We start from the raw sequence: 13,477 nt of genomic DNA, 5'->3' as shown, positions 1-13,477 counted from the left end.
TATGTGTGATACACATGTCATTTTATATACAAAGGAACAAACATAAAACAGTGTGTTTTATCTTCTTTTCTCTTTGGTCCAGTCACTTTTCCCCCTCTCTTTTCCTCAACTTTATTTCTTGTTTTAAGCAACGCACTTTTTGAGACATCAAATCATACAAATATGTTTGGATGGTATAATAAATTTATTACACCTTATTTTACTGAATATTATATATTTGAACATATCACACATATCATATTTGAACAGTAAGATCTATTCATTAAATACCAGTTACAATTTAAGCCAATTCTTTTTATCCAGGAGAACAGAGTTTTAAAATGTTTTAAACACTGGATAAAAAAAACTAAAATGTCTCAAACTTGATATTCCAAAAATAAATCCCTGAATGTTGTTTTTTCTTCTAGGCAGATGGCCACCATGAGGATGTTAAGTGCTGTGCAGTAGGATGAAATTTCTTTTACAGCAAGTTTCCCGTCTCTGGATTATTTAAGCTGGCGTACGTGAAGGAGGGAGTTTGGCTGCAAAGGAGCCCATGGTGTTAAGTGCTGCATGGATGCGAAAGTGTAACCTGGACTCCATGTTGTAGTCTTTGTAGTTCATCCTAGAAATACAATCAGAAATGGTAATATTACATGCTGCTGGAACCAAGAGGAACACACTAGTTGCTGGGGTTCAGGCTTTGCCCTTGATGAGATGCACTTACCTTCTCCTTGCCATATATAAACTGCAGCCATTTCATTTTAGAAGGACAACACGCAGCATTTATTACAAACAAAAGTAATCCAGAAGACTCACTTGGCATTTTCGATCACAGTGATGGCTTTGTTGATGTCACCTCTCTGCTTGTACAGAAGGCCCAGCTCATACATGGTATATGGCACAAGGTAGGTGTCATGTTTGATATCTTTTTCACTGAAAAGAAAAAAAAACAGTAATATTCAAAAACAATAGCCAAAATGTGTTTTTAGTTGTCCATCACATTCATCCAGAGCAGGTATAATGAAACAAGGCTATTAAAGTCGGATTAAAGAAAAACATCTTTGCAATTCAGGTAGTATGAAGCAATAAAAGGCATTCAGAGTGGCCGACAGACCATGTCTGTAAAATCACTGTTTTTATGATTAGAAGGGAGTGTTAATCCAACCTGTTAGATTTCTACAGATCATACTCATCTCACTGTAATCGTGTGTGTGTGCGCTGCATGTGTGCTGCAGTGCCATTAGATAACCTTACCTGGTAATCACGTGATTGAAGCAGATCTCAGCCTGGACCAGGCGCCCCAGGTGTCTCAGACACAGACCCTTTAGCAGCTGGACAACACACTGATCATCCATATGATACTCTGATGGGTCTACACACGATACAAAAAGCTGTTAGTTTAACAGTGTTACTAAATCAGATTTTAAAAAAATAAATCAATAAAATCAGCCATCTCACTCGGATCCTTCCTGAGCTGCTCCTCTGCTTCCTCTAAGGTGGACAAGATGCTCTCGGTCAGCTCTGGTCTTCTGCCTACGACGGTGAAGCCGTTCCACACATACATCATCTCCTGTTGGAAAAGAAGATCCAACATGAACCGAAGGGCCTGGTTTGTGTTTTTCCTTCCAAAGAGTGTGCACAGGTCCTTACTAAAGCAGGGACAACTGGTTTCACAGGGTTAGAGCAGGAGTATCTGTGAGCCTTCTTTGCTGCAAACTTCTCAGTTGGAATGGACTTTCCAGCAATTCTCAGTCTCAGACCGTCCACCTGCCTGCAAAACACATTTCATAGTTTCTGTATGAATGAATAACTGTAGATTTGTAGTGATAAGTTCTTTGTTTTTCCACACTTGAATAATTGCACCACATTTTCCCCCAGTTCAGCCACTTCCTCCTCTGGCAGCATGCTCAGGATGGCAGCTTTCTGGAATACGTAGATGGCCTTCGAGGACGGAGCAAACAATTTGTCGTAAGAGGGAAAACACAAACAGAAGACAACGGAAGACTACATGGAACAGACAGCTTGAAGTTTCGTTAGATACCTGGGACCACTTGCTCTCTTTACAGAGCAGGTCAGCGTATCTATAAGCCTCTCTCCAGTTTTGCTCAAAGGAGTAGGCCCACATCAGCTCCCAGTAGCACAGGTGATGAATCTGACGCCACTCCTCCTGGGATGCAATACAGGCCAGGTACTTCTCCTGAGCCTGAAAAGAAAAAAAAGACTCACTGAATTTTTACAACAGCTAATGTAAACACCTGGTTATACATGTCAAGTACTCACAAATGTGAAGTTCCCTTTGAGCACGGCAATTCTTGCGGTGTAGAAGAGAATAAGAGCTCCCTACATGGAAGAACATATATTTTTAATCACTGCAGTAAGCTGTAAAGTGCTTCATCTGTGCCAGAATACAGTCGACTCACTGCTCACATTAGGGAACTTTTCCAAATAAGGCTCCAGCAGAGCTTCAGCCTCAGCAAGGTTCCCATCACCAGTACCTTAAAGGGTGCAGAGGAGTAATATTCAGACCATGGCAACCTCCAAAATAATGACATGCAACCAAATTTTAAAATAAACTGAGGGATATAAATCTGGAAGGACATAGCAGTAGTGTGACTCCAGAGTCTGCTCACCAAGTATCACTGTGATGTAGAGATGAAACATTAGCAGAGTGAGGGTGCAGAGGATGGAGCGCAGGCTGTTGCTAGCTGCTCCCTCTCTCAGCTCTGTCAAACCCAACTCCTGTCAGAGAGTTAGCAAACAATGTCAGAACATAATCTGCATATTACTACATGCTGACACTGCCGGGGCAATGTTACCTACCCTGTCTCCAGAGAAGCCCAAGAACTCCATCAGTCTGAGGACTCTGGATGGAAGCAGAGACAGCATCTGTTTACAAAAAGAACAGTTCGGTTATTTCATTAAGAGCTGAAGAAGGGTTCACTTATTTTTTTCCCACTATTTTGCATGAATGGTTGCTTCTGCATCTCTCACCAGATTAAACGATCCGATGCCCATGCTGACTCCAGCTCTGAAATGAACCAGTGTGCCTCTTTGTTTTTCCTCATTTTTCATGACATTCACCATGGCCTGGCAGTCTCTGTGTTGGAGATACAACGTGTTAAAACGCACCTTTACTTTTATATAAGTATGATTCGTGTTCCCTAAAGTTCTTACTTGTAAATCTGATAACTGCTTCGGATTCTCATCCCTCCTTTGATGAAGCCAATCAGACTTTCATCCAGGAACGTGAGGGCAGCTTTCTGCAGCAACACCTCAGCATAGCACAGCTCTGCATGCAGCTCCTCTGTTAATGAAGAAGTGTGTGTAACACCAGTAAACAAACAGAGGGTTTAACCTACATTTTGTGACTGAGGTGCCCAATAATAATCTGACTTGATGAAATGTGAGACCTTCTCTGGTGTTTACGCTGGGATTAATGTGCATCAAATGTACACCTGACTAACCTTCTGTCAGATTGTCAGTTGGTTGTCTGTACCACAGGTTGGCCAAGCTCTCCATTATTCCTGTTTTCTTCCGAAATCTAAGTTGAGAAACACACTGTATGAAGTCACAATGTAAAGACGTCTTAAACCTTTAACATTGTATGAAATTCGTATCTAGCCATCAGCCCATACTTCTGGCAGGTTAGCAGGGATTCTCTCAGAGATGACATGGCAACATCCATGTCCTTCGGTTCAAAGGTCATGCCTGCCTGCATTACCAAGATGCTGCTGTAGCCCATGGCGTGGTACATACTCTGACTCTTCCTAAGAGGACATACAAGGAACAATTTATTAAATAAACCTCAAACCAAAGCCAAGGTCTATCATCAGGCCAACACAGGCTTACCAAGGCTGTAAAACAGCCAGTGCATCCGCAAACCTGTTGTTCAGGAAAAGACTGAGGGCAGCGGAGCATTCCTTCAGCGCTGTCTCCAGATCCATTTTAGGTGGTCTGAATCAGAGAGTGGCATGTAAATTATGTCAAAATGTCTAAATTACAGATGACAACAGAGATGCTTGACAGTGAGGAACCGCTGCAGGAATGCATTTTGCAGTTTGCCAGAAGCCATGTGAGTGACCCAGAAAGCACGTGGAAGGAGATGCTCTGGTCAGATGAGACTAAAATTGAACTTTTTGGCCTAAATGCAAAACGCTATGTGTGGCGGAAACCTAGCACTGCACATCACTCTGAACACACCATACCCACTGTCAAACATGGTGGTGGCAGCATCATGCTGTGGGGCTGCTTCTCTTCAGCAGGGACAGGGAAGCTGGTCAAAGTTGATGGGAAGATGGATGGAGCTAAATACAGGATAATCCTGGAGGAAAACCTGTTGGAGTCTGCAAAACGCTTGAGACTGGGGCGGAGATTCACCTTCCAACAGGACAATGACCCTAAACATAAAGCCAAAGCTACAGTGCAATGGTTTAAAATGAAACATATTAACCCTCATGGACTGTTCGGGACATTTTTGTCCTTTGTTTATTTTGGCCATAACTTTGTCAATATGTGAACAAATTGAATCATTTTTGCTCAACAAATTTTACATAAATTTTGTTAATATGATTTTAAAATTTTTCATAGGTCAACAGTACACTGTGGGCAAATTTTACCCCCTTATGTGTTGTTCGGGACAAAAATGTCAAGCTGAGTCAAATTAGATGGAGAATGTTTGTGAATAGCAGTTTTCAGATCTTGCCACAGATTCTCGATTGGATTTAGGTCTGGACTTTGGCTGGGCCATTCCAACACATTAACCCTCATGGACTGTTCGCAAACACTACCCTTATGTGTTGTTCGGGACAAAAACGTCCCCTAACTTTAACGGTTTTAAAAATATATCAGATAAATATTTTTTTGAAATTTGTTTGCATAGACCTTTTAATTAACTTTAGTTCTAATCAACAGTAGTGAAAAAAATCATTTTCCCCCAGGATTTTAACCCTTTAATCACCAATTTTATAAGGGGTGGTGCTGAAAATTGGAAAAAAAACACACAAAATGGCTCATTTTTAATAGAAAAGGTGAATGTGGACTGGATTTTCTTTAACCTTTATTACAGTCTTGGTCATGTCAAACATCAGTAAAAAATTGACTTTATTGCATTATTAGTTTTTGCACAGCACTGGATTTTCATTTTTTCTCCCATTTTGTCCCATACATTATAACCACACTTTTTTTGACTGCACAGCCATGGCACTACATAATCATGCATTCTTGATTGTTGGTGGTTTACCCTGTTGGTAGGAGGTAAAAATTTGTGATTTTTACAGTTAACAACGTAATGACCATATTAAAATCCTGGGGGAAAATGATTTTTTCACTACTGTTGATTAGAACTGAAGTTAATTAAAAGGTCTATGCAAAAAAATATTTATCTGATATATTTTTAAAACCATTAAAGTTAGGGGACGTTTTTGTCCCGAACAACACATAAGGGTAGTGTTTGCGAACAGTCCATGAGGGTTAACGTGTTGGAATGGCCCAGTCAAAGTCCAGACCTAAATCCAATCAAGAATCTGTGGCAAGATCTGAAAACTGCTATTCACAAACATTCTCCATCTAATTTGACTCAGCTTGAATGGTTTTGCAAGGAAGAATGGGCAAAGATTTCAGTCTGTAGATGTGCAAAGCTGGTAGAGACATACCCCAAAAGACTTGCAGCTGTAATTGCAGCAAAAGGGGGTTCCACAAAGTATTGACTCAGGGGGGCTGAATACTTTTGCACACTGCAATTTTCAGTTTTTTATTTGTAAAAAAAAATTAACTCATGTATAATTTTCTTTATACTTTACAATTGTGTGCCACTTTGTGTTGGTCTCTCACATAACATTCCAATAAAATATATTTATGTTTGGTCATAATGTGAGAAAATGTGGAAAAGTTCAAGGGGTATGAATACTTTTGCAAGCCACTGTACATTTCAAAAATATCCTTCATGTTTTCTGTATCGCTGAAGGACACACACACATGCCTGTAAACATTATGAAGATAAATGTTGTCATTTACTTACTCTGCTTCATCACTGAGGAGGTCTATATCCGCCTGAAAGAAGTGAGAGAAACTTCATATTCATATCCCATGTGTCTGTGTGCCTGAAGCCAAGAGCTGCTGAACAGGATGTCATTGCGCCTCAAAGAAAACATACTTGAAATTTGATGTCTTTCATTGTTATTAAAAATATAATGTATATTTGGAAAGTAGAGTAAAAATTACACTTAGCCTCTTGTAGACATTTATCTGTGTCGCCTACCTGCTGTAGTGCGCTGTCCTTCGTCTCCATTGGTGTACAAAAAAAAAAATACTGGAGAATAAAAACTGAAGTCACAAAGATGGAAAATGGATCGTGTCTCTTTGCCAGCGATCAAAGAGACTCTGCTCCGTGGACTGCCGTGATATTTATAAGGTAAGACTGGGAGTGGCCTGGTCTGCTGGGCCAGTTGACACATTTGTCTCCTCACATGACACAGGACATAATTTTACGCATATTTCCGTCTCACGTTTTTTTGTAGAATCTTAACAGAAAAAGTTATTTTCACTTATGGATTTTAGGCCATTTATTTTAATTATCATACAAACCGTGCAGTTAGGTGTAAAACCAATCTGGAGCAGGCTGAACTGTGTTTTGGGCCTGGTCACTGGTGACACAGGTGCGCAGAATAACCCATGTAAATCAGAGGCGCGGTGGGGTGGGAGGAGACTGCACAGATTATCTTCCATTTTAATTTAGTCTCGTTGCCTTTTATAAAAACAATCCCCTTTCTTATCATTTTGATGCAACAACGTTTATTTTAAATTTCTGAAAAATCATGAAATGTGACAACAGGCCTGAGTTTATCAGGTTGATCAAGTTTATATTCATGAAAACTACAACAGCACAGTGAGTGTTCATTAGTCACTGCATGCATGTGACTCCCCTCCCCAGCTTAACTCATTATTTCTGGTGGTTTTGAGCTTTCTCCTGCTGCATCACATTCGATGAGAATGTGAGAAGCATCTGATGGAACCAGGAGAAGGCCAGTGCGTTTTAATGCAGCCTCTTTGTTAGGATTTGAAAAATAAATACTCTCCAAAAGTCCCAAACTCTCGGATTAGTGCTCCCATAATTTCAACCCTCATTTCAGAGCACACATAAAAACATGTCATGAACCCTAGGCAAAGGTTTACACCCTCCAACCCGCGTTTATCACCATAACAAACAATCTGGAATGAACTAAAATGATTTTTTGTTTAAAATTTTAAAAACTAAAAATATAACTTTTGTAATTTTCAAAATGCAAACATAAACAACATCTAAAACTCAAACTATATATGTATGCATTTGTTAGTATTCGAAGGACCACTACTGACCTGGGCCCTAAACATTTGCCTCGTTGACTGCTACAAACATACGTTATAATTTTTAATTTGATAAATAACAACAACACGAGAATCTTTCATATTAACACATGTATTTCGTTTATTTAGTCACAAAAATACGCTGTTTACACATCGATAGAGAAGGCGTGCTGTTTAAAACTACATTACCCACAATTCTCTGTGCGTTCCTTTTAGAAAACATGGCGGCACCCAAGGCGTTTGCAGATTGCGAAACTAACATCCCAGATTATGAATATACCGATGTGAACACAAAGGTCTTTCATATCGGCTCTTTCAGAAACGAGTGGCTGAGCAGACTGAACCCGGAAGACGTTTCCTATGAGCAGGAGGACGAAGACGCGTTTGATGCTAACTTTGCTAAAGATATGGGGATCGGAGCGGAGACCATGTCTGAGCTCAAGTCCGTCTGCAGGTAGTTCATACAGACCCACACACAGCGTACACATGTTACACATGACAGATTCTGTCTCTAGTTTCCACAAAATCCAAATCAGCCAAGTCTGCAAGCAGAGTGACAGCCTCTGTTTTCTGGGTCACCATGTCATATTACATGGGGGTACTCTGCTGGTTACTGAGGTGATGGCAGCTATCCCGGAATCCAAATATCTGACCAGTCGTGGTGTTATTTCTGCTGTGCAACATGTTCTGGAGGTCCAAGGATACAAATCTACAGACAGGACTCATATGCTTTATGACTGCAGGCCTAGGTGCAAATTTAGAAGGTACCATGATTAATATGGCCTGGTTTCCTTTCTCCTTTAGGTGATATTTACAAAGTATTTCTAAAGATAGTAAAGTAGTCACATGATTTTGTTTTTGAATCTTTTTTCCCAGCATTGATTCTCTCCGCTGCCATCCTGAAGATCAGCCACCCGACATGGAAGTCGTACCTCCAGACCCGACTCTGAAAACACTAATGTATGAAATGTCTTCACTTAATGGCTCAGATTCACCAGTAAAATAATTTAGGTCTCATTTATATATTTTTTTATTTTAACAGACAAAGGAAAAAGAGACAAGATTACAAAGCTACTCTGAAAAGAACCAAGAACAGACACGACCTCTATGCAAATGAGCTGGTGGGTGATTTGGAGTATTTGACGTGTGATCTGAAGTATGACTTGTTGTATGTCTTCATGCTTTGTTTGGTTCCCTGTGCGATTTGTAGGAGCGTTCAACTCTTGGTAGGACCCCAGAAACGGTGTCTGACATGGTGCCTGAAGGAGAAATCATTCTGACCATCAACGTCTACTACCCAGCCACCTATGACAAAGTGAGCGTTTTTATCTTTGTTCACCTCTGAGTACAAAAACCATCCGAATGCCAGATGCATTTATTTTCCATGAATGTTGTCTTTGGCCAGTTTACCTACGTCAGACCCCACGCGACTCTGCTGATGATGGGCTCTCACAGCTTGGCAAAGCTCAGGGATGCCATCTGCTGTGTCAGAGACTTGCAAGTGTGCGGAGAATTCAGCAACAATCCGGACATGGCTCCAGACTTCGTCAGCAAAGTAACCACCTTATCTCTAAATCCACCAGTTTGTGCACATTGACTGTAGAAAATAAATACACACGAAGAAATGATCACTTTATAAAGTTTTGATGTGTTCTGCTTTTAGGATCATTACAAATCGGCTTTCTTTTTCTTCGAGGGAGTTTTCTACAATGACATGCGCTTTCCTGAGTGCCAGGACATCAGCATGTATGTTCTTCTTCTGATGGAGGGAATTAATCTGGATTTTTGTTTTAATCGCGGTTTTGATTTCAGGCAATATCGCCCAACCCTACTTTGAGTAATCTGCCCTGTAAAGTGACCACAATGAACATTGGGTGTATATCTTTATATCTTTGAGACTTTGATCAGGTCTTTGATCCGTGTCCTGTTGTTTGTAACACAGGACTACCATTGAATGGGCAAAGTCTCGTAACTTCCCACCTTACAGCCAGGCCAAGATGGAGGATACACAGTTCGTAGATCTGAAAGTGAAAGTGGGATTCCCTTACCTGTACTGCCATCAGGGGGACTGTGAACATCTCGTCATCATCACAGACGTCAGGTCAGTGCTTCTAAGTGTTGTACAGCAGCTGTCCAGCTTCCTTTCAAAATCTTTACTCAATATGTAGCAGTAAGAGTGATGCTGTCACACAGCTGAAATGATATATGTAACAAACTCCCCATCAATAGTCTTTGTTCTACAGCCAGTCTAACTGTGGTGAAGGAGCTGCACTTTCCATGTGTGTGTATTACTGTGTTTAGCTTTAAAACAGGAGTCTGTGTTTCTGGACTCAGCTGTTGTTGCCAAACTTGAACAAAGCCGTTTTACAAGTAACACTAAAACATCTGATCCTGTAGATAATAGCAGGGTTTCCCACACATAGACTAATTCGTGGCAGGCCGCCACATAAAGAACACCCTCCGCCACAAATTGATTCTGTGGTTTTTTTCGCCAACGATTTTATAATATAGCTATCCTTCCGTTCATTGAACTCCGTGCAACTCTCTCTCCCCCCGTTCACGTTCACACACAAGCGTACACACGTAAGTGCACATGCATGCACGCACACCAACAGCAGCTGATCCGCCCGCTCCTCCTCTCCATGCGCAGTGTCTGACGCCTATTGACTGTTGAAAGAAAACCTGAATCAGCGGATATTTGCACAGAGAAGACGCACAACTCAGCACAGACAGAGCTGGTAACGCAGCAAACCATTAGGCGATTAAAGGTGAAACTACGTTATATGCCCATAGTCACATAAAGAATAATACCACCAAAAGCTGCTTTATTTATGAGTTAATTGCCTTGTTGCCACATTATTTATTTTAACCTTTATTTTACCAAAAAACGTCATTTTACAATACAAGAACAGGTTGACATATAGGCTGAGGTCAGTATTGAGTTTAAATAGAGAAATAAATACCTTCAGCTGTTTTTTGTAATCCACTCCTTGAATGACAGAATCAGAACTAAACTAGGCACAAATTCAAGTAAACACTAAGGATGTCCCGATCAGTTTTTTTTGCCTTTGAGTCCAAAGTCATTTGATTTTGAGTATCTGCCGATACCGAGTCCCGATCCGATACTTTCAATATTCTCTATAAAGGCGGTAAATAGGATTTCAGACACACAGCAGCTCATCGAGACCTCGCACCAAAAGCAACTGTCATACCTAGGCCTGTCATGATAACAGATTTTGCTGGGCGATTAATTGCCAAGAGAAATTATTGCGATAATCGATAATATTGTCGTTTTGAGACCATGTTCAACTAATATAATGATAACGACATATAATGCTAGTACACCCTTTCAAAGATCAATAAACTTTAATTTCTAAAGAACATTTAACACTGGAAAGGCCCCCAATCATCAACATTATTATTATTATTGTTATTATTAATGATATTAATATTAATGTTGATATTATTATTATTATTATGAGTAGTGGTAGGCCTATTACCATGGCTTATCTGAGCATAGTCAATGGAGTTAAGTCAAACCAACCAGCACGTCATGAGCAACAGAGAGCCAAACAACACGCACTCTACCTGCTGCTGGGAGTGGGCTCACCTGTACGCACATGTGCTTGTGTGCGCACGCGTTTGTGTTTGCATGTGTGTATGCGCATCAGGCCGCTGCAGACAGCTGCAGTGAATTTTACAAACGCCACCATGCAGACAGAAACACATAGAAACTGACAGCAGAGATGGCACCAGAGGACTGGGCAAGAGAACTAGACTGGGTGGCGCTGCAGCGAGTGCCGCCAGTGAGAAGACAGAGAACTTCACTCGTACAACGCGGACTCTCTCTGAGAACAGGCTCTATACATGAGCATGTTTAGTGTCGTGGTGAATTGTGGCAAAGTGTTGAAACGGTGTTGTGCAGCTTCAGAGCTCTCTGTGTTGCTGTAACCAGCGTCCAAGCCCTGCAGCGCTGTGACGCACCGTGGCGACGCAGACAGCGAGCTGACCGTGGTCTGCTCAGAACATCCCGTAAATGTTACACAATGAGTTAAAAAAATAACAACCACCTGTTGATTTGACACATTTTAAGACAGAAGCCGCGGGCCATATAAAGTCCGACGGCCTTTATACGCTACGACGCACCGGAGTGACGCCTTTTGTCATCCAGTCTCTTTGGCAGCGAGAGGGAGAGAGAGAGAGAGGAAAACAAACCAGCATGCAAATGTATTTTATCGCGCCCGAAAAACGTAATTTATTAATTTATTGTGCAATTAATTGATTTATTGTTTATCGCGACAGGCCTAGTCATACCCCTACACTACAGGACACAGAGCCACCCTGCACAGAAGGCGTTAACTTTGAGAGCCCTAATAAATATATATCCGAGTCCTGATCGGGAGGTAACATCCGATTCCGATCGAGTCTGAAATCACGTAATCGGGCCCGATTTCCGATCACGTGATCGGATCGGGACATCCCTAGTAAACACCTGAATTTTAATTTGGAGAGTAATTCATGAAACATGAAATTTAAAAGCCAGGTCTTCCTCCAATATAAAGTCCAGGTATTTGTATGAGCAAACTCATTCTACTGCCCTGTAATGTATGGAGTAGAGGTGGGGGAAGGTCCAGGCAGGGTTCTAGTAAAAATGTTTGTCTTATCAGTAGGAACTAACTGAGAGCATTAAGAACTGAATCAATTCAAGGTGGTTCTTGTAGCTTTAAAATTGTCATTAGATAAGCTGCAGGTGCATATTTAACCTGTATAAACCCTGATGACCGACTCGCAGACCGAGATGCCACCACAAATTGCTAACTGGTCTGTGGGAAACACTGAATAGAAATAGTTATACTGTCAGAAAATAAGTGTGGAGCAATATGGCAACAAAAACAAAAGCACTACCATACTGTAAATATTTTAGCAAGTAAGCAGTGAAGTTAGTTTGGATTGGTGATATTTTGGTGAGTCTACAGCTACTATAAAGACATAATCAGGTGAGACCATGACAAGAGTGCTAAGATGAGACTTCAGTTTAAGCAGGACTCACTATGTGTGCTTTAAAAGATGCACACATATGTATATACATACATATACATTTAGTTTTTGTATCCTTTGTATTGGATCCTTTTCTTTTAGTTGCAGTGCTTGTTCTTGTGAAATGTTTTCATGATATTATTAAATTGACCCCACAGGGATTCAGGATCATTCCTGTTTATCACAGTGATGATGAGAGCTTGTTCAGAGAGAGAAGTGTTTGTGCTGGTATGAGGGGGAAAAAGCTATTGAAGCCTGGATCATACACCGTGCCTTAATAAACTGTAAAATCCATCGAAAGTCATCACAAGACGTCATTCTGATATAAAGATCGTCAGCTCTCACAGGACTGCATTGAATGTTTGCCCCAGTGGATGCATACATGTCTGAGCTGATGTTAACCACACATGAATGCAGCTCTTGAAATTCTAAATGTGAGACGAATCTGTTCTCTCACCACTCATCATCATCTTCCTTGCAGACTGGTCCACAAGAACGACTGCCTCGACAAGAAGCTGTACCCGCTTCTCACGCACAAGCACAGAATTGTAATCCAGAAGTGTGCCGTTTGCCATCTCTTCATCAGCAGGTATGCGAAATCAAAACGGATCGGTTACACAAACCGCATGACAGCTTTGGCTTTTTTAAAACTCATCTTTGACTTTTCTAGATGGCTCACTACCAACGACCAGTTCGCTCCGAGCCACCCATGTCTCTACTGTGACAAGTGCTTCCGGATGCTGCACTACGATGATCAAGGAAGCAAACTGGGAGATTTTTTGGCTTACCCCTATGTGGACCCTGGTGCATTTAATTAATGCTTTACTTTAGTGAACTTAGATCACGATTGAATGCTGTATAATACAGTTCATGTTTCATATTTCAGAAAGAAATGTTTTGATATACTTTATTTAAAATAAAAAATTGTTTGGATTTTCTGGTATTTCCTGTTTGGAATAAACAGTAACATTCACCAAATATTCCATCTGTACTGCTCTGTTATTATTTCCAAGTTTCTTAATCCTGACTGGAGCATTGATACCTACTTGTGAAATAACAAAAACTTTGGGACTCATTGTAGTACTGCCTTAGGAGGCAACAACAGATATAAGATATT

The 13,477-nt window shown here is 40.8% G+C and overlaps 2 protein-coding genes across 2 annotated transcripts; one reads left to right on the top strand and one right to left on the bottom strand.

Moving 5' to 3' along the window:
* Positions 1-388: 388 nt before the first annotated feature.
* Positions 389-6,340, bottom strand: LOC114443227 (tetratricopeptide repeat protein 39B-like). Its single transcript, XM_028417096.1, has 18 exons — positions 6,239-6,340; positions 5,999-6,030; positions 3,832-3,936; positions 3,618-3,749; positions 3,447-3,523; positions 3,157-3,286; positions 2,974-3,079; positions 2,803-2,868; positions 2,613-2,721; positions 2,410-2,477; positions 2,263-2,322; positions 2,024-2,185; positions 1,832-1,923; positions 1,633-1,753; positions 1,441-1,552; positions 1,237-1,354; positions 799-915; positions 389-604 (listed from the first exon to the last, which is right to left on the bottom strand). The coding sequence occupies exons 1-18, from the start codon at positions 6,266-6,268 to the stop codon at positions 490-492; spliced, it is 1,752 nt and encodes a 583-aa protein (XP_028272897.1). The 5' UTR covers positions 6,269-6,340; the 3' UTR covers positions 389-489.
* Positions 6,341-7,543: 1,203 nt separating this feature from the next.
* snapc3 (small nuclear RNA activating complex, polypeptide 3) lies at positions 7,544-13,199 on the top strand. Its single transcript, XM_028408779.1, has 9 exons — positions 7,544-7,777; positions 8,200-8,283; positions 8,366-8,444; positions 8,534-8,638; positions 8,729-8,878; positions 8,987-9,069; positions 9,266-9,424; positions 12,842-12,949; positions 13,031-13,199. Exons 1-9 carry the CDS (start codon positions 7,545-7,547, stop codon positions 13,176-13,178), a joined length of 1,149 nt encoding a protein of 382 aa, XP_028264580.1. The 5' UTR covers position 7,544; the 3' UTR covers positions 13,179-13,199.
* The last annotated feature ends 278 nt before the right edge of the window (positions 13,200-13,477 follow it).

The sequence above is a fragment of the Parambassis ranga genome, chromosome 1 (assembly GCF_900634625.1).
Source record: "Parambassis ranga chromosome 1, fParRan2.1, whole genome shotgun sequence".
NCBI classification, from domain to species: domain Eukaryota; kingdom Metazoa; phylum Chordata; class Actinopteri; family Ambassidae; genus Parambassis; species Parambassis ranga.
The sequence above is the reverse complement of the archived record's forward strand: the minus strand, read 5'-3'. Positions and strand labels throughout refer to the sequence as shown.

What these genes read in the sequence shown, in the direction of transcription:
- LOC114443227 (XM_028417096.1), bottom strand. Translation starts at nt 6,268, where the DNA reads ATGGAGACGAAGGACAGCGCACTACAGCAG. An exon ending in CTCCTCAGTGATGAAGCAGA is followed by an intron (nt 3,937 to 5,998) that starts GTAAGTAAATGA and finishes TCTCTGATTCAG; the next exon opens with ACCACCTAAAATGGATCTGG. An exon ending in GCATCGGATCGTTTAATCTG is followed by an intron (nt 2,869 to 2,973) that starts GTGAGAGATGCA and finishes TTTTGTAAACAG; the next exon opens with ATGCTGTCTCTGCTTCCATC.
- snapc3 (XM_028408779.1), top strand. Translation starts at nt 7,545, where the DNA reads ATGGCGGCACCCAAGGCGTTTGCAGATTGCGAAACTAACATCCCAGAT. An exon ending in ACCCAGCCACCTATGACAAA is followed by an intron (nt 8,639 to 8,728) that starts GTGAGCGTTTTT and finishes GTCTTTGGCCAG; the next exon opens with TTTACCTACGTCAGACCCCA. An exon ending in TGCCATCTCTTCATCAGCAG is followed by an intron (nt 12,950 to 13,030) that starts GTATGCGAAATC and finishes TGACTTTTCTAG; the next exon opens with ATGGCTCACTACCAACGACC.